At 32.7% G+C, this 21,280-nt stretch overlaps 1 protein-coding gene across 1 annotated transcript in view; it reads left to right on the top strand.

Annotated features, from left to right (window-relative positions):
- The first annotated feature begins 14,793 nt into the window (after nucleotides 1-14,793).
- The window catches only part of EPHA7 (EPH receptor A7), a 380,959-nt gene continuing 374,472 nt past the window's right edge, over nucleotides 14,794-21,280 (top strand). Inside the window, exons 1-2 of the mRNA XM_053710553.1 lie at nucleotides 14,794-15,162; nucleotides 17,736-17,800. Coding sequence (XP_053566528.1) covers nucleotides 15,066-15,162; nucleotides 17,736-17,800 — 162 coding nt within the window. The 5' untranslated portion in view covers nucleotides 14,794-15,065. The remainder of the gene's footprint in view (nucleotides 15,163-17,735; nucleotides 17,801-21,280) is intronic.

Genomic DNA, 21,280 nt, shown 5'->3' with positions numbered 1-21,280 from the left:
GGAGCAGCAATGTATTATTGTGAGCTAGTAAAAATTGGTGGCTAATTACGTATGCCTGTTGTCATTGGCTCAACAGATGTGTTCAGTTAGCTCCCAATAGTTTTTTTTGTTTTTGAGATTTAACTTTGAGATTACTTTGCAGGGGTCAAACACACAATTATATACAAGCAATAGTGCTAAAATAAAATGCAACACAACATTTTCTTTTTGCCCATTGATATAACTTTAAATGATTTACAAATTCATTTAATGTCTGCTCTATAATGAAATATTATATAAATGATTATAAAATGGGATTCTTTTGGCAAGAGTAAAACATTTATATTTTTTTCTATACTACATTTTCTATTCTCAGCTATTATTCTAGCTTTATCCTACAAGTTTAAAATAACAGTAACATTCTAAAAGAGTCAAGGTATGATATGTGATCATGTTACTAATTTCCCACCATATCCAGAGAAATTGATGCACTAGTATTTTAGTGTGAATGAATCTTAAGACCCAGCAAAGCTGTCACTGCTACTTCAGAGGTGTTATAAAGCCTCTAGTTGACACAGCCCATTTGCTCCAATAAAAATTTGTACATGTTTATTGCACTCTGCTGCTTAGCCCACAAAATGGATAGGAGTTCTCCTTTCACCATTAAAGTATGGCAGTTCAATTGTATTATGGAATGAGCAAGCGAGTAGAATACTAATGTCTAATCAGTTACACAGTCACTCAGGCGTGGCAGATTTCACTCAGAGATGTTTCTCATTCACCTAATTGCAAGAGAAACCCTCCTTGGAATGAATGACACAGCCCTGTCAATCAATAATTTATGACTTTGACAGTCGGGATGCTCCAAAATCCAAAAGCAATATCTTTTAAACAAAATCGACTATAACTCGAGTGCTAAACTGACATGTTTAAGAAAAAATAACATGATCTAATTCATTAGAGTATTGCATTATTATACTAATATAGGGCCAGATAACGAGTGGCGCGCTAACAGGGATACCAGGCTTATATTGCCTGTTTGTGCGTTTTCGGAAGTAGCGCCTGTATTACAAGTTGAAATTAAACATGTTCACTAGAGCGCAAATTAATTTAACGTGCGCTGAGTTAGCGTGACCTCATAGCTTGAATAAAAAGTTGCACAAAAACGTTAAAAATACATTTAAAAGTACAGTTACATTCATAATAACACTATAATTTAAAAAAAAATTTTTTAAAAAATTGCAATAAAAAGTTATAAGGGCTCAAAAATATGAGGTCTCAGGTAATAGGAAAAAAAGGACTTCAAAGAGCTTTAACATAGAGATACATACAAATACATGTCTAAATATGTATATATGTATGTTTATATGTGTGTGCATATGTTTTTATATGTGTATAAATGTATTTACAGACATATATACACATGTAAACACACTTATTTGGCATCCTGCAGCCTCATTCTTTCCAGGAATGAAAAATTGGACCGGGGCGTGCCTAGCAGTGTAAACAGTTCTCCATGATCCTGGCCTTGATCTCCATGATCCTGGTCTTGAAATCACATAATCTCATTGATGATTGCGTGATTTCCTTTATTAAGCAAATGTTTAAATTTCCTTTTTATGCTCTAATTTGTTAGAGAATGTCATTTTATCAAGAGCGACCCTGCAACTCTATGTGTATGATCCCTACAAATGGGTTAAACACATAGTTAAGCTACTGCTCAGGAGCCGCATAGAACTGTGGAAACCCAATCAGCAGCAGCAATTACACATTGTATTTTTTTTTACTAGAATGGTACTTAAAGGGGCAGTAAACCTAGCAAATAATGTTATATAATTCTGCACATAGTGCAGAATTATATAACATTAGCTTACCGCCATGTTTCTAAAGCAAAGGGTTATATAGATATTTTGCAACGAAAACAGAACGCCGCTCCTGGCTCTACTGAACGGGTCTGTTTTCTTCTCCTAAGTCACAGCGTGCCTGATTGCTCTATTAAATATAATGTAGTTCGCTCCCGCTCTGGACTGCTACATTGAGTTTAATAGCGCGATCGGCCCGGCTGTGATTAGACAGTGTGCTCAGATGCGCTTGGGAGAAGAAAACAGACCCGCTCAGTAGAGCCAGGAGCGGCGTTCTGTTTTTTCGTTGCAAAATATCTCTATAACCCTTTGCTTTAGAAACATGGCAGTAAGCTAATGTTATATAATTCTGCACTATGTGCATATTTATATAACATTATTTTCTAGGTTTACTGCCCCTTTAAGACCTTATTTTTTACATATTACCAATGCAGTTAAAAATACAACACGTGGATACATTATTTAATATACCAAACTAAGTACCGTAATAGTAAAAAGGGCCCTTTACTAGAAGTGACTGTAAAGTAATCTTGTTTCTTTACTTATTTAGGTCTAGATTACAAGTGGAGCTCAACCAATAATGCAGGGTGTGTTATCTTTGTTGCAGTCCTGCTCTATGAATAGCACACAATTTGGTATTACAAGTGAATAGTTAAAAAAAGGTTCAAAAGGGAATTTTAATGTGGCCGACATTTTCTTAGCACACTTTATAAAAAGGGTATGAACTATCACTGGGAAATTTTGCACATGCATTAGGATAAAAACATAAATAAACAAATGCACTATCATAGTTTTTTTATGAAATTGGAACATGGCATAACAGCTCTATCCAGTTCAAAATGTAAATATTGCACAGATGCAACACTAGGTTTCAATCCTCTCTGACCTCCAAGGGGTTAATTCTAATGTAGCAGTTCTGACAGTTTAAAGCATTTTTTTCAATAAGGAAGGAGTTCAGATATTCTAGGGTTAGGTTTGAGCATTTTGGGTGGTCTCAGGTATCTGAAAGTGCTACCTGGAAACAACAGTTAAAATAAAGAGATTGAGAATGGACAGTAGGATTAAGCTCGCAATTTGTGACAGTATTCAGGGGTGGAACAACCATTGTTGCAGCAGGTTCAGTGGCACTAGGGCCCAAGTGCTGGGGCTGCCCATAGCAGCCAGTCTGTACATCATGCAACATTCTTACATAATCCTGATCTAAGACTAATTTAACCATGACCAAATCCTAAAATACCCCTGATCAAAGCCTAACTTTACCATAACCCGACTTTAACCTAACCTTAACCTAATCCTAGCCTAACTTTAGGGCAACCCTAACCCATTCCAAACCCTAATCCTAACCTAACCCTTACATAACCCTAATTTTAACTTAAACCTAACCAAATCCTAGCATAATTCTAACCTAGTCCTATACTAACCCTAACCTAATCTTAACCTAATCCTAACCTAATCGTATATTAACCCTAACCTAATCTTAACCTACTCCTAGCCTAACTCTAACTTAACTTTAGTGTAACCCTATTCTAGTCCTAATCTGACTTTAACCTAACCCTAATATAATCCTAACCTAATCATAATCCTTATGATCATATCCTTATAATAACCAAACCCTAAACTAATACAAATCTAACACTGATCTAAACCCAATCTAACTTTAACCCAATCTTAATGTAGTCCTAGTCTACTTTTACTATATACCTAACACAAATTTATCATAATCCTCACCAAATCTTAACCTAACTAAAAACTAATCCTAATTTAATTATAACATAATTCTAACCTAACCATTACTAAACCCTTACTAATCCTAACAAACTAAATATAATGTAAACCAGCCTAACCATAAAATAAACCTAACCTAAACCAACAATTCAATACCTGCGATATTAGTAGATAATTCAAGAGACAATCTAGGCAGGACCTTTTTTTTCCATCTCACAAAGCCTTTTGATATTACATTATTCTTCTGGTTGTTTTGCTCACACAGGTGAAACCCGCTAACGAAGGCAAAGAATAACCCAGACTTATTAGAACAAACAAAAGTATTAGTTTACCTTATTTTTTTTCTATTCTCTCTAAAGAAACTATCATGAGAGTTGATATAGCACACGTATGTGAGTTACCAGGAAGAAAAACAATTTGATATTACTATAAAGAAACTGTTACAGCACGTCATGGGAAGAAAGATCAGCATCTATGTTTAGGGATGTCCCTGAGGAACATGTTGTTTATAGTTATAATAAGAATGATCTCTATTTTTAATTTTCCATTAGGGGATTTTGAAGTATGAGAACAGCTAACTACAGGGTCATTGCAAATTATTATTTTATATAATTTTAGTCTGTATCTCAGATGTTATCTTATTATTTAAACTCCTAGGTAGCTACAAAATTGCTGATTTCTTTTATCTATCACTGTTGCATTTACAAAATCATAACATTAAAAGATAAGTGATTGCAAGGCCATTCCTATGGAATGGGAAATTGTCAAACACGACCCTTACTAGAGAAATGTAAATAGATTATTTTGTAAACATGTTTATACTGGACGTCAGACTAAACCATCTCCTGTAAAATAAGCACAGTTACCAAAATAGTTATTTTTTTATGTAAAGAATAGAATAATAGTTGATATATATACATTTTGGGATGTAGTGTTATGCCAGATTTTGTATCCTAATCTGTTCCTGTATCCCTATATCTCCCTGCACCAGCATTCGGCTCCAAACCCCTCCTTTTCTTTCACTGCCTTTCTTCTTTGTTCATTTAAGGTGGATTAACATAGTTGCTGCACAGTTCAAACTAAATAAAGTGGTGTATATAAGAAATCACTTGAATAAGATTTTTTTTTTTCTTCTGGCATCTATGTATATAAATACATTGCATGGCTCTTTGCTCAGTCTTTCTCAATATATGTATTTTTTAATGCTATAAGTATAATCTCTATAACTAAATATATGTATCTAAATGTGCACAGGTAGCCCTCAGTTTACGCCGGGGTTAGGTTCCAGAAGGAATGGTTATAAATCGAAACCATTGTAAATTGAATCCCAGTTTATAATGTAAGTCAATGGGAAGTGAGGGAGATAGGTTCCAGGCCCCTCTCAAAATTGTCATAAGTAACACCTAATACATTATTTTTAAAGCTTTGAAATGAAGACTTTAAATGCTAAACAGCATTATAAAACTAATAAAAAAACACACAACACAGAATATATAATTAAACTAAGTTAAATGAACAAAAACATTTGCTAAACAGCATTATAAACCTAATAAAATAATCACAACACAGACTTCACTTACATTTTTCTGCAAACAGTTCTTTTTATGCATTCCAATCTGGACTGATTTATAGACAGGAAGATCTTGTTCCTTTGAAATCTGCTTGATAGCTCAGGTCTGGTTAAACTGATTAATTTCAGCTTGCTTGGCTTTGCTGCAACACAAGCGGACAGATCCACCTACTGGCTATTTTAATAAATGCACTGCTTCTCAATGCTTTTCAATAGCAGTCACATGACTGGAAAAAAGGTTGTTATTCTGAAACGGTGTAAATTGAACCATTGTAAAACGAGGGCCACCTGTATTTTAAAAAATGAATTTGAATCCAAGTTTCCAATATTTTGGTAAGAATACCATATGCTTGCCTTAGGGTTATTATCAAGTGCAAAGTACTTGAATATTTTAAGCACAAATACAAAAAATATGACATATTTCTCTTCTATTAACACAATACTTTTTTTTGTTCTAAAGTTCAAACAGAAACTTCTTTTTTTTTTTTTAACCAGGCAGCTATAATATTGATATAAATAATCTCAAGCTGTTATAGCAAACGTAATGACTATTTTAAATATTATGACCATTATTAATCTGCCATCTTCTCAAGGTACAATAGGGTTGCCAGTCATTGGGTATTTTAGCAGCAGGCCGTTCATGTAGATAAGAAATATAGAAATAAAGAGATTGCTATGGAGAAACTTCTTTTGGGTGTGCTGGAATATACAGTCATTTTGAATAAATGCACATTTAAATTCAGTCCTGGCAGCATTATTTTCTTTGTTTTGTTGGCCTGTCCCTCCAGTCCTTTTTATTTTTGTAGTAAAGCATTAGATTGTGATCCATTCCATGCTAGTCTCCCTAGAAATAGGCAACATGAAGTGTGTTATTGTAACTAATCCACACAGGGTTGGTGTGTACATGTCATTTTTGTACCTTTTGTTCAAGAATAAACAACAATATGACATTGTGTATTTCTAAAACAGAATCTGGACCAGGGCCACTTTATGATTTCTTCCTCCCTGGGTCCCTAACTTACAGCCACACTTGCTAGCTTTTAACCAAACTCAGACACAAACAAGGGTGACACAGGCCTATGTAATCTTCCTAGACAGACTTTTTCCCATAGGCTTTACACCCAGGTTGATTTGGGATTAACTGTCTGAGCAAATGCAGCTGTCTGTGTGGTGTTAATATTGCTAGTGGCATGGGATGCGTGTGTGTGTTTGTGTGTTTGTGTAATACATATATATATGTGCAATGTTAAATTTGGCTACATGGTGCAGCATTGCAAGTGGAGATTGCAGGCAGACAGGTTCTCTGCTTGCAAATCTATTTCCCTGCAAATATGATACATTTTGCCTATAGTTTAATATGTATATAAATAACAGTGTGTATTGCACCCAAACTTCCTTGGGGTTATCAGCATGTAAATATATTTTTATTCTTTTTTAATCTGGAACATAGAGTAGAAATCCATTTAGCAGCAATAGTTACACAGCAGGGTCATGTGACTAGCGCTGCTGATGGATCAGCAGTGGTTTCTTCCCATGCAGTACTTCTACTGTGTGTTTAACCCCTATGTAGTGCACGCTTGAAAGTCTGAAAATTACATGCGCTAACGGATTAGAGCACATCCTTTTTTGACTACTATGACCCTCCAAATGTATATATGTGCACAAGCCCGATGTGTATATGTTGTGCGTGTGTGTAGTGCAGCTTTTCTGTGGTGTGTTAAAGGGACAGTATACACTCATTTTCATATAACTGCATGTAATAGACACTACTATAAAGAATAAGATGCACAGATACTGATATAAAAATCCAGTATAAAACTGTTTAAAAACTTACTTAGAAGCTTTCAGTTTAGCTCTGTTGAAAAGGCAGCGGGAAAGCCCACTGCAAGTGGCAAATAAGACACTCCCCCCTCCCCCTTCTTTTGCATATGAAAAGACCCTTTACACAAACAGGAGAGCTGGAGAAGGTAGCTGACAGTATTCAAATAAAACTTTGGGGCTTGGTTAGGAGTCTGAAAATCAGAGCAATATTATTTAAAAATAAGCAAAATTATACATTTTTTTAAAAAAACAAACGTTATGGGCTTTATAAATAGATCATCTACAAAACATTTATGCAAAGAAAATATGAGTGTATATTGGCCCTTTAATGCACTGGTTAAGTATTGTGTATGTGCCTGTGGTGTACTGTGCACTTGTGTGGTGGGCTTGTGTACTGTATGTGTGTGCAGGTTTGTGTGTAGGTGTGTATAGTGTAGCTTGTGTGTGGTGCATGTGTGTTGTGTTTGTGTGGTGTGTGTGTAGAACTGTTTAATGAATTAAGCACAGACTGTAGCTTGTCTATTGCCAACCAGATTATCTTACTGATACAAATTCAACTAAAAAGATGCACATCTCCTATCCTGGTGTACATTGCTTAGGCAAAATATATCAGCACAAAAAATTCACAATGAATGGGAAAAACACAATGCAGCTAGGGATTCTATAAGGGACATTAACAAACAGTATAGTGAATTTTTATAGCGAACATTATTATTTTTTTATTCCTAAAACTCCAACATGAAAACCTATTAGCCATTTTGGTGCCTGAGTGCCTCTAGAGGAAGATATTGTAAAATATATATTTTTATGCTTGTGGGGCACGTCACTGCTGACTTATAGAGCTGTTCAATGCTTTCTAATCAGCCAATGAATATCTGTCCCACGAGGTACATGTGCACACACATTCACTTCCTGTTAGTATTAACATCAACAACTTTAAATTAGCCTTAGTCATACAACAGCTTTTTTTTACTATGTTTAAATAGTTCTCTATGATATACTTGAATAAAAATACTTCTAGCTTCATGTCCCTTTAAGCAAAACATAAAGGGGGGCTGAAAAGTATATTAATATACCAATGTTAGTTATGCAAAACTGGGGAATGGGTAATAAAGGGATTATCTATCTTTCTTTTTAAACAATAACAATTTTCAAGTAGACTGTCCCTTTAAAGTTATGAAACTTGTGGTAATGTCTGAGAGATGGAAGAAGGGAATTCAACAGGGTGAGTTTAACATGGAAAAATTCCAGTGGTTGGAAGCGTGCAGAGTCAATGATAAAGAAATAGAGGGATAAACTGTGAGCAGATCAAAGCTCAGAAGCAGCAACAATTGGAGATATGTTCATTTGTGATGTAGTGTAGAAATACAGTTAATTCATTACTGCTACTTTCAATAAGATAAACAAAAACTGTCAGGGATAAATATAATGAGAATATGGAATATTTTAACACTAAAGTGTGCTCTTAAGTACACAGAAATTTCTGTACAGTTAAAGGGACACTGAACTTTCTTATTTACTCCTATTATCAAATGTTATTCATTCTCTTGGTATTTTTATTTGAAATGCAAGAATGTAAGTTTAGATGCCGGCCCATTTTTGGTGAACAACCTGGTTTGTCCTTGCTGATTGGTAGATAAATTCATCCACCAATAAAAAAGTGCTGTCCAGAGTACTGAACCTAAAATAAAGCTTAGATGTCTTCTTTTTCAAATAAAGATACCAAGAGAATGAAGAAAATTTGATAATAGGAGTAAATTAGAAAGTTGCTTAAAATTGCATGCTCTATCTGAATCACTAAAGAAAAAAATTGGTTTCTGTGTCCCTTTAACTGGTAAATTTAGTGCAACACATAAAAATTTAAAGGGACATTAAATACTACATAAAATCGTATTCAAATTAAAAAAAAACTATAACCTTAGAATAATATTCAAATTTACTTTTTATGATTATATTAATTATTTAAAACTCTGGAGTCTACACTTTTAAAAGGAATGGAGAAGCTCACAATCTTCAGTATTAAATGGACAGTAAAGGCAAAATTTATATTTCATGATTCAGATATAGTATACAATTTGTGACAAATTTCCAATTCACTTCTATTATTTTATTTATTTAAATTTACTTCATTCTCTTGATATCCATTGTTTGAAATCATACCTAGGTAGGCTCAAGAACAGCAATGCACTACTGTGAGCTAGCTGCTGATTGGCGGTTGCACATATATGCCTCTTCTCATTGGGTCACTGGATGTGTTCAGCTAGCTCCCAGTAGTGTCTTGCTGCTCCTTGAACAAACAATACCAGGAGAATGAATAGGATTTGATAAAATAAGTAAATTTAAAAGTTTTTTAAAATTGCATGCTCTATCTGAATCATAAAAAAATGCTGGGGTTCATGGCGCTCTAAATTACAGAAAAGGGGAAGCAATTCCAAATTTTCCAAACTCCTAATGTTTTAAGCATCACGTATTGAAGATTTTACAACAAACATCTTCTTAATTATATAGCAGCGGTCGATTTATTGAAGGCTTCGCCCCCTACGACTGCAGGTTCTCACAAGGGAATCTGCAGTCCGCATTTATGAAGCTTCCCTAACCTCTTTGCCACCTCTTAGGTGGTGAATTTCAATTGACAGCTCCTGCCCACTCGTGAGATTGACAGCTCCTGCCCGTGCATGATTGGCTGTGTGCGGGCAGGGGGCGGCATTGCACAAGAGCGCAAAATTATAGCTAAATTCAAAATATCCTCTGTGTATAATTTGTCATTTGATCAGATTTGTTAAAAAAAAAAGCTGTTGAAAATATGTGAAATTGATCCTTTTTATGGATCAGTTCTATGTAGTTGCTGTTGCAACGTGCTCAGATGAAGAATAAGTCCATAAAACACGTAGATGTTCTGCTGTTTGGTTTTTTTCCTATGCTTAAATTGGAGTTTACCAGCAAGCAAGGAACTTTTGTACCTTGTTTTACAGTGAGTTTGCATGAGCATAAAAGTTCCGCTTGGTTTTTTTTTAATAGCAATTTCACTCAATGAACCTACAATACACCTGGCAAGGTTTTGAAAAATGCAAGCACATATTGTTTTCTGTGCAGCAATCTATTTACTTGATAAAATGTGGTGTAGATGACAACTTATGCCTGTTATTTATGCTGCTTGGTATGATTTTAAAAAGTGGGTGCCTTTATTTTGAGCAGATTTCAAGTGTATTTTATAATACATTTGAATTTGAATAGGCAATGCATTCAAAGATACAAAAAAATGTTAATGTAAAGCCACACTGGTATGTACAATCCCACCATCATCTGTATAAACATTATCACATATTTTATGACTTTTAAGGTTATAAGGCCATAAGATGATAAAAGCAAAGCCTTTTTTTTTTAGCAAAATTAGCTTTATCATCCTCAAAAACAATAGTTTTATTTTTAAAATATATTTTATTCTCTATCAACCTGGAGCATAGAGCAGAATTAATTAAATTCAAAATTATAATACAGAGTTTGTTAATCTAAGGTGCAGACGCCACATAATAGCCCCCAGTGCTTTCTACTTGGCACTCCACTTCCTTTAACCAAAATACCCCGATGCCTCTCCCTATCCAAATGCGTTTTCTTTCTGAACATGGAGCATCTGTGTTCACCCTGGATCCAATGTCTATAGTTATGTGTAAATAATTCAAATGACATGTTTATATAAAGTATATAGAATGTCTACAAGGCGGTCAATGTTTCTGTGAGTGAAAAATCAAGAAGAGAGCAATACATTACATTGCTGTGTGGATATATTGCTTGCAACACTTCTAGAACGATTAAAGAACAGACAGATGAAGACAGATAGATGATAGATAGATAGATAGATAGATAGATAGATAGAAAGATAGATGATAGGTTACATAGATAGATAGATAGATAGATAGATAGATAGATAGATAGATGATAGATAGATGATAGATAGATAGATAGATAGATAGATAGATAGGTTAGATAGATAGATGATAGATAGATAGATAGATAGATAGATAGATAGATATATGATAGATAGATAGATGATAGATAGATAGATAGATAGATAGATGATAGATAGATAGATAGATAGATAGATAGATAGATAGATAGGTTAGATAGATAGATGATAGATAGATAGATAGATAGATAATAGATAGATGATAGATAGATAGATAGATAGATAGATAGATAGATAGATGATAGATAGATGATAGATAGATAGATAGATAGATAGATAGATAGATAGATAGATAGATAGATAGATAGGTTAGATAGATAGATGGATAGGTTAGATAGATGATAGATAGATAGATAGATAGATAGATAGATAGATAGATGATAGATAGATTTACAGATTATGATTTCTGTTTGTGTTTAAAGATCCCATTCCTTATAACACACAAAGTTAAAAACGAAACAAAAAAAACAGTGTGATATATTGATAACTATACAAATATAAGATAGTAGCACATTAAATGTTCTGTTTAACTGATTATTTTATATATTTTATGCAATATGCTCATTGTTTTCATATACATATTTATCTGCCAAGCAAGTCTCTAATTTATTATAGTACTGCATTGAACCTATAATAAAACCTTATTTTTGCACTCTGAAAGATTGGACAGGAGACTGAATTCAGACCCAGGAACAATATTTCAGTTTTCTTTATATACTAGAGGAGTAACAAGTGAGCAATATTTTTGCTGTCCTTGTCACAGGGTTTGGTAATACACTAAAGTCCCCCCTATTTCTGCTGTGACATTTCACATCAATATTAATAACAAAAGTGATACATTTGTACAACTAAACATTAGTGTTTCATACCCCCAGAACTGTGTACAGATTAGGAGTTAAAGATCTGGAATAATGTCCAGTGATGTTATGTGTCATTACCAAGGGGTCTTCCTTACTAAATTTGAGCCCCCTAGCAAATGTGTGACTGAAGTAGAGAAAATCTGATATTTGTTGACATGCAAGTAGAAGTAGACATGTAGGCAGGAATCAAAAGTCCAGCAGGAAGTTTAAGGTGGCATCCTGAATATTGTTCTCAGAGTCAGGGATATTACCTCTTGATTACTCTCAGACTGCTCATGAGAGATTGTTTGCAAACTGTCCGGAGAATTCTATGAAATGGGAAGAACAATCTTCTTTTTGCAATTCAACTCCGTTTTACATCTCAAATGGTTCTTGATTGGTTCAAGATATCAAGATGCTGTTTTCACTAAAAAGTACTAAACTCCACATAAATTGTTTAAAGAACCAGTAAATACAGTAGATTTGCATAATCAACAAATGCATGATAAAAAGACAATGCAATAGCACTTAGTTTGAACTTCAAATGAGAAGTAGATTTTTTTCTGACAAATTTTAAAGGGACACTCGATCAAAATTAAACTTTCATTATTCAGATAGAGCATGACATTTTAAACAACTTTCCAATTTACTTCCATTAACAAAATGTGCACAGTTTTTTTATATTTAAACTTTTTGAGTCACCAGCTCCTACTTAGCATGTGCAAGAATAAGCGTGTATGCATTTGTGAATGGCTGATGGCTGTCACATGGTACGTGTATGCATTTGTGATTGGCTGATGGCATTGTCTTGTTATCTTGCATTTGTTGATTATGCAAATCTACTCTGTTGACTGGTCCTTTAATGTTATGTCTATTTGCACTCCCCCGTATCATGTGACAGCCATCAACCAGTCACAAAGGCTTATACAAATATTCTGGGAATTCTTGCACATGCTCAGTAGGAGCTGGTGACTCAAAAAGTGTAAATATAAAAAGACGACACATTTTGTTAATGGAAGAAAATTGGAAAGCTGTTTAAGATTGCATGCTCTGTCTGAATCATCAAAGTTTCATTTTGTCCCTTTAATAAATGGAATAAAAGCAGTATAATATATATAAATAATTTATTTTCCTACATTGATGTAAAATATGTGGAAAGTTTATTTTACCTAGCAACATTTTACAGTCACTGGTAAGCTCTGAGCATGGACTCCTTTACATCTGTTTTTTAAAAGGGACAGTAACAGTAAACATTGTAATTACATGGCATTTCTGTTGTGTTGCTATTGAATAACATGTAAGCTAAGTCTAAATGTTTTCTTAAAACAAATTAACATCTTGTTTGCTGCAATTGTTTTTCAATTGTCAAACTCCACCCACCATTTGCTTTAGTTGTAGGATCCAGTCCGGGCTTGAGACTGCAAATAACACGGCTAACCACTGTCATTATGTTGGTACAGTATGCATTGTTTTGCTGTTTTACCATTTAATGCCAGTTAGGGATAATATGTAGCAGGGTTAGCTTTGAGAAGTCAACAGGGTGCATTTCAAGTTCTGAGATTTTGAAAATGCTCAATTTCAGAGCTAAATTGCACACAAATGACATAAAAGGGGCCAAATAGGTATTGAAAGTTCACTACAGAGTTGTATAACTAAAAAATGTATATACAAAATAAAAAGGTTTTTACAGTCCACTTAACTGGCCACAGTATAAAAAAAGATCAGGGACATTGATTCCACCAGGCTTTTTTTTTCAAAAAGTGTATCCCTAAACTGCTCTTGATTTGTAAAACATTGTCAATTGTTCTAACAAAATGACAGCGTTAAATGATTGTAAAATATATATATTCTGCAATCCAGTGCTTAAATTGTTATTTGCTATGAGTTTAATGTCTTTTAAGAAAGGGAACTCATAAGACACTAATTTTGAATTCTCTGTGTGTTTTTTTTTCTTTCTTACACATATATTGGTATTAGTTTGTTCTTGCTGCATACTATAATATCTACACATTTAATATGGAGTAGAGTTTATGATTAGTGAGATAATGAATATAATTTATAAAATCATAAATAAATTAATAATGGAAATTACTGATGATCATCCACATAGCTCCTTGTAGTAAAGCAATGCAAAAATAAATAAATAAACAAATTTAAAGGGCATTTCTCTTGTATTGCTATTGAATAACGTATCAACAATGTGTAAACATTTTCAAAACAAATTAGCCTCTTGTTTGTTGCAATATTTTTTCAATTGCCAAACTCCACCAATCACTTGCCTTATTTGGAGGCGCTAATCTGAATTTGTTAATTTAGTATACAAGGCTACCCATGTCATTTTGTTAGTAAAATTATACAGTTATACAGTTCCTTATCTTTATCCCCTCTGCTTAGACCACTTAGGGACAAATATTTATAGCTGGGTTAGGGTTGTGAAGCCTGTAGTGCACACTTCTGTCTGAGAATTAGAAAATTTAATTTCCAGAATACAGGAAAGGATGGCAAATTAAATAATAAAATTTTACTTTTTTTTAAATGTGATAATGTAAATTCAGTAATAGTAATCTTTTAAAGAAGAACTGATTCACTGCATACATTACTCCTTGTAATGGGGTCAGGTAACCTGCACTATATAAAGTATTGTGTATGTTTAGTAGGTACATATTTCAGCATATAACAACATAAAATGCAGAAAAATAAAAATGTACACTGACTGCACATTTGAACTTTAAATACACTTTGTATAATGGAGGTTTTTATTTTCGAATTCAAACTCAGCAACATGATATAGAGAAAGCCTGAGAACATCATGGTGATAAACTTGTACTTATTTACTACAGATAACTTCACTATTTCTAATAATATGTTAGCCAAATAGCTTTTATTTTGTTTAGTTTATTGATGAACGGAGGGTAAACCTCACTATTCCACCTTAAATGAACAAAGAGGAGATTGAGTGAGGGAGACAGGGGAGGGGACTGGAGCTGAATGCCTGTTCATAAGAGAAGCAGTGTGGAGCAGGCAGCCGATCTGCAGTCAGAGGCTTGCAGGCAGTTCTTGAGCACATCGCTGGAGAGTCAACACAAGGGATAAACACCCAGGCAGCACTGTGCAGAGGAATTTATTGCTCAAATCATGAAATAAATATAAAACGCTGGCAAGAACCATAAAAAAAAGAAAGAAAAAAAATATATCGCAAAACCAGTTCATGAAGACAAAGCTATCGCATCAACAATAACTTGAAGCACATAAACAACAGAGTATTTGTAATATTAGGAAACATTTGAAGCCCAGTTCAATGCACCATGAGTCTTCTTCACGTTAGGTACCCATCCTGGATTACGTTATGCTTCTGGTTGTTTCGCTTTGCACACAGGGGGGAAGCACAGTCTGCTAAAGAAGGTAAGGAGGGTTGTTATACAGAGGCAGGATAGCAAAGTTTTTCAGCTTCTATACTGTACACAATTTAATGGCTGATATAGAATATGTGTATCTTCACTGAAATGTTTATTTTTGTTATGGTTTTTAGGCATGAAATGAGCTAAACTAGGCTATAACACTTGAGATGAAAAAATAACACTAATATAGTATAGTAAAATACAACCAAATTATTTGAGAATCAGATATTTATTTTCACTTTATTCTAGTTTATAGAATGTCAGAGTTTAAAATAAGATACAGAATTTAAATGCATTTGTAAGAAGATAAAAACGGTCCTGAGCTGATTCTGACAAGTAAAGACCATAAGCTTGTTTTTGTAAATGTCTTTATGTCTGACCTGAGAAACAAAGTACCAGCCTGTTCCTGTAGAAGGAGCATAGTGACCGGCAGCTTCTTTTACAGTAGGCTGAACTTTACTCTCTGTGCTGGGATGCCGCATCATCAACACCTTGTTTTACTTATGTCAATAAATTAGTCGACCTTCTAGAAGAAATTTAATTTTTCCACTATATTAATATATATATATATATATATATATATCTTATGTATTAATTCTAATATATCTTAGCTGTTTGATTATTAAATTAATATAAAATTAGTTCATTTATTGTTTGGCTTTGTGCATCTATATATTTAAAAGGCAGACAATCCTTTGCCACTATATATATATATATATACTGTAATATATAATGCTGACTAGTGATGTTGATTAAACTTTAGGCTGATTTGGGCCTAAATAAAGTAGAGTTATGTCCTTAGCAGTAGGTACAGCCCTAGATGTTGTTTAAAGGGAATGTAATAAGAAAAAGTGAGACATTTAAGAAAAAAATAAAAATGAGTAAACGAGAAGATTGCAGAACACACAGTGCCCCCAGAGTCCTGTGAGTGCATTATGCAGATCACAGCTCTGTGTCAGCACTGAAGATACTAGCAAACAGGACAGAAACTGCAGAATCCAACAAGGTGCCCGGGGCATTTGCATGAAGAGATAAGGAGATGCTTTGCTCTCCTAAAGCAGGTTGAGAGATGGGAAGTCCTAAGAAACTGGATCTGAGTAGACAGATCAGTCTCAGATGCTTGGAGGCAAAATCCATCTATTTCTTTGCTTCTGCCCAAATCCACATGTCATACTGTAGACCCAGTGCACTAAGTTAGTGATGTGGAAATCTCTGCTTTGGGGTTACTGTTGACAAATATACAAAGCATCAGCAATGAAAATCAAGGCCAGTCAAATACCTCTTTTGCGATTAAATCAGAAAGGCTCTTTATATTGATACAATTTACATATTAAAACAATGATAAACTGTGTGTTTCCATTTAGTTACTAAATATGTTCTTAGTAAAATAGATTTTATTAAAATAATTTTCTTCTATGATATTATATACACTTAACAATACCCCAGCAAACCAAAATATTATACTACTTGTTTTATACTGTTTAAATAAGTAAAGCTATAAAGCATTAAACTAGATGCCGAAAAGGTTTCCAAACAGCAAAAATCCAAAATAGATACATACTGTATGATAGAGGTGCTATGGCGTAGTTTGATATTTACTTCCTCTTTATTCTTATCTAGGTTTTTAATATTTATAACAGATGTACATCTTCTGTCCAATACAGCAAAAGGCCAGTGGCAAGGACATCTATATTTCTTCAATTATTCATTTTACAATATCAAAACTACACAAACTCAATACTAAAAATCTAGATACTGACAAATTAGATATTGCTTAAGACAAAATAACATGAGGTTAGTTCTCTGAATTTGATTTTTATTTTATTTTTTAATTCCAAATTTGTCTTTGTTATTTAAAATACATTTTATGGAAGAATATAGGAAAGGTCAAAGTGTATTCTTAGGGAATGTCAGTTTTTTTTTTTTTTTAAAGGTTAGGGTTTTTTTATACTGCTTTTTTTTCCTTCAGGGATGGGACCAAGGATACGAGAATTACTGACTGACTGTCAGCAGCTACAACGTAGCATTGTAAAAATTGCCCAGTCTCTCCTTTAAACTTGTTTTAGACTAGAAATAAAGTCTATAATCAACATCCAATTTAGTAAATTATGAGATCATAGCTGTATTCAATTTTAGAGTTTAAAAAAATTAATAGATCGGATTTCTAAAATGTCTAATTTGGAGTGATGCTGTAAGATTAACATTTGTTATATGAAGGTGAAAACTGTCTGTATAGATATTTCATATCAGCTGTTCTATATATGCTCATTTCTAGTGGAATGTATGACATGTTGAAAGTTATATGTGCAGATTTACAGCTATGTTAGTCCTGAGGTAGATATGCAAAATAAATGTGTATTGCACGTTTACAGGTTTGCAGTTTGTCACATATACAATAAATGTAATAATATGTGAAAAGTTAGAAAGATAAATGTATGAGCTAATAAAGATGAACATATGGAAAATAGCATTGTAATTGCTATAATGCTTTGGTTTTTGTCTGCTCGGATTTTCTTTATGCTGTTTTTACACTGTACACTTTTGTCAAATAAATAAATGTATTTTTACATTTCACAGTTATATTATTGGATTCCAAAGCACAACAGACAGAGTTAGAATGGATTTCTTCTCCTTCCAGTGGGGTAAGTTCTTACATGAACAATATCTCACATAGAACATAACTTAGTAATTGTTTATATATATATATATATATATTCATATATATATATGTGTGTGTATATATATATATATATATATATATATATATATAATATGTAATTTAGGTAATTTTTACATGTTACAATACAACTTATATATGCAACTTAAAGTTAGTGTTATAATTTGTAATACTTTTATAGACATAGAACCATCAGAATAATAGTATCCTAAATTACTGTATATATATAAATATATATAAAATGATACATGTAAATCTATTCAAAATAATAATATATGGATTAACAATATGACTATTTTTGTCAGGGTTTAACAAATATGTATAAAGCAGACATAGTTTATAAGTAATGGATTGGTATATGGATTATCATTTCTAAAATAGATGACCAGTTAGAAGTCAGAATAAAACTCAAACTATCTTAGCTTATTTCTACCAGGAACTGCCAAACCCAGGTCTGTCAAGTCCTATATTATAAAATATATTTTAAATCAAAGAAAATAAATATTTGGATTCTTGCTAGTTGAATCAAGTAAGCTTTGTATAGAGCCACTATAGAAAACAACTTTGATACTGAGTTTGAGCTGTGCGACTGATTCCTCTAAAGTGTTGTACATGATTATTAAACCATCTGGTGGTCCTATTTACAAAAAATGGCATTCATTATAGGCTTGAGAGAAGGGATTAGACTTTATATTGTTGGCCCATGACCACAAATGTCTACTGGTGCTAAACAGTAGAGACTTATTTTGGGAAGATGAGTATGTCACTCCGCATTACCCCCTGGTTCACTGCTCCAGTAGACAAGGTAAAGCTATTGCAGCAGAAGATCCAGAGAGCCCTCTGTTGATAATTTCTGGTGAAGAGGCTGGTGATCAATATAGGGTGGTTCAAATTTTGCAGATCCCTTTATTGTATGTTGAAAGTTACAGATATGGTACAGTTCAAGTATGTAGCAAGAAAAAAAAAAATATTAACACATTACTACAGATTTTAGAAGTATACTCAGAATATATTAGAAAACAGAGAAATATATTTGCCTGTGATGTATGAAAGTATCTTCTAAACCATTTATTATAATAATGTGTAAAACAACTAGGCCATAAAGCCTAAACAATACAGATATATTTCAATGAAGATCTCTCATTATTTTAATACTTGTTGTTCCTATTAAAAGATGCTGCTCCTTTGAGTACTATTTTTCTCTTTGAATAATATATGTAACACTCAGACGACAAAAGCAGTGCTTCTTAAATATATATGCTTTGGGCACCATTGGCATGTGTTGCAGATTTCTATAATATTCTTTATACAGTGTTCTCCCCAAGACGATTTTAATGGGTGCACTACCTGACTGAGGCCACTCAGCTAACATTTTAGCCAATATTAAGCAAAATGTATCTAATATTAAAATGTTTCAATGCTTATTGCACAAATGGTCATTAAATAAATTTATGTTGAATTCTGCAATTAATGTGTGCTTTGGATAGCAGAAAATGTTATAATATTATAAAGTATTAAACTGACCCACCCGGCTATTTTATAATGCCACATGTGGGAACATTTTCTGTGGAGAACACTGCTGATATATTCTTTTATATTCTCAAGGTACTCAATGAACCTTATTAATATAATAATCATTATACACAGTGAACTAAGAAATATATATTAGCAAATATTTTAAGATATGATTAAATAGATTCCAGGAGTAGAGCATTGATACTCTTAGATATCTTCCAGTACGGTAAAGCTACAACCAGAGCTCACCAGCGAAAAAAAATATTGTAGATAAAATTTCTATAAATAATTGTAACTATTCAAAACAGTAAATATTTTTACAGTTTATGAGTTCAAGAATTATATGAAAACAGGAAGGCAGGACACATGCCTGTATATTTAGTAATTGGAAGTACAATTAAAGGCATCTTAGTTTCTGTACAAAATTATTATATAATTTTAGGCAGTTACTTCTGAAAATTCTTTTTAAGACCAAAACTATACAAGCAGTTGGAATACTTTGTTGGCGCTTGATTGTTGGAAGTGAACAACAGTTTATATGTGATTTGACATAGATGTGTAAATTAATGCAAAGTATTGGTACATGCTTATTGTGAATTCCATCATAAGTTTAGTATGTGTTGTATCCTAACAGTGAAGTTAAAAACACTTATTTTCACATAAATCCATGGGAAAATATCAGTGTAAATATATATATATATATATATATATTTTTATATATATATATATATATATATATGTACAATGCCTCTGACTATACAGTATGTTTCTGAGAGATAAATAATTGTTTCCTCTGATTGTGTTCTAGCCTCCAGTGCCACATTTTTAGAAACAGTGGTTCAGATTTTTAAAAAAAAGCGAAGATAAATTCTCCTTGTATGCCCATTTGTCACGGAATCCTAGTATTTATGCTTTATTACACAATTACATAATTATTTCATAATTCATTGTTTATCCCATTAATCCTTCTTTTTGATTAATCAGTGTATATATAAAGACTAAACACAACATTATTTTTCCTTTGCATATACTTCATTTAATTCAATTCCAAGCATAGCAATTTGTAAAAGCTAATTATAGAACAAATTTATTTATGTGACATACACTCAAGGGAGATTTGTAGCATTATATCAGTAAGTAGTACTCCAAATCCTTCACTACAATATGCTCAAGTACAGTAATAATTCTTCTGGCAAATAAACAAATCTTTCATTTATCATATTACTTTTTTTTCTTTTGGGATTTGTTTAATGTATGATGAGTAACTTGATTGGCAGGTTGGTCGAAGAAATATTAAAATGACATTGCTAAATACAAATTTAGGTCAAGTGGGAAATAAAACATTTTATTATAAATTTGACTTTTAAATTTCCCTATTAACTGTTGTATTTTTTTTTTTAAATGATAAAATAATGTAAACTGGCTATAGTGACAACAGCTAAAGTGTACTAATAATATTATGTATGCAGTCTTACTTTGGCTGCAAATATTCATTAATTTTCATGCATACTAGTGGTAATTCAGTTATATATTTATTATATGTTACCTAGATTGGCATCCTGCAGAATTTTTAGTTTAGTTGTACTCTTTAGATTACTTGACATCATTTTGAAACAACATATGAGTTAGGTCCCTATTATATTTTCCTTTATTTTTAATATAACCTGCTTATGAAACTTGTAGGATAAACTAATCAAGATTACTTAGTATTAGGAAATGTAATTTTGTTTTATTGATTACCCAGTTGGAAATATGATCCATGACTTAGCAATTTAAATATGTTTCTCTATTTAAAAGAATAATAATGACCTAACATGTATATGAGTACTACGTGCTTAGTAGATACCACATTAGTATACATATTGTGCATTTAATTTTGTGGGGACTTCTTTAGCACTGGGTGATTTAAATAATTTGACTTTTGTTTGAT

Source organism: Bombina bombina, chromosome 4, assembly GCF_027579735.1.
Source record: "Bombina bombina isolate aBomBom1 chromosome 4, aBomBom1.pri, whole genome shotgun sequence".
In the NCBI taxonomy this organism is placed as follows: domain Eukaryota; kingdom Metazoa; phylum Chordata; class Amphibia; order Anura; family Bombinatoridae; genus Bombina; species Bombina bombina.
Note: the sequence above shows the minus strand (reverse complement) of the source record. Positions and strands in the feature narration are given on the sequence as shown.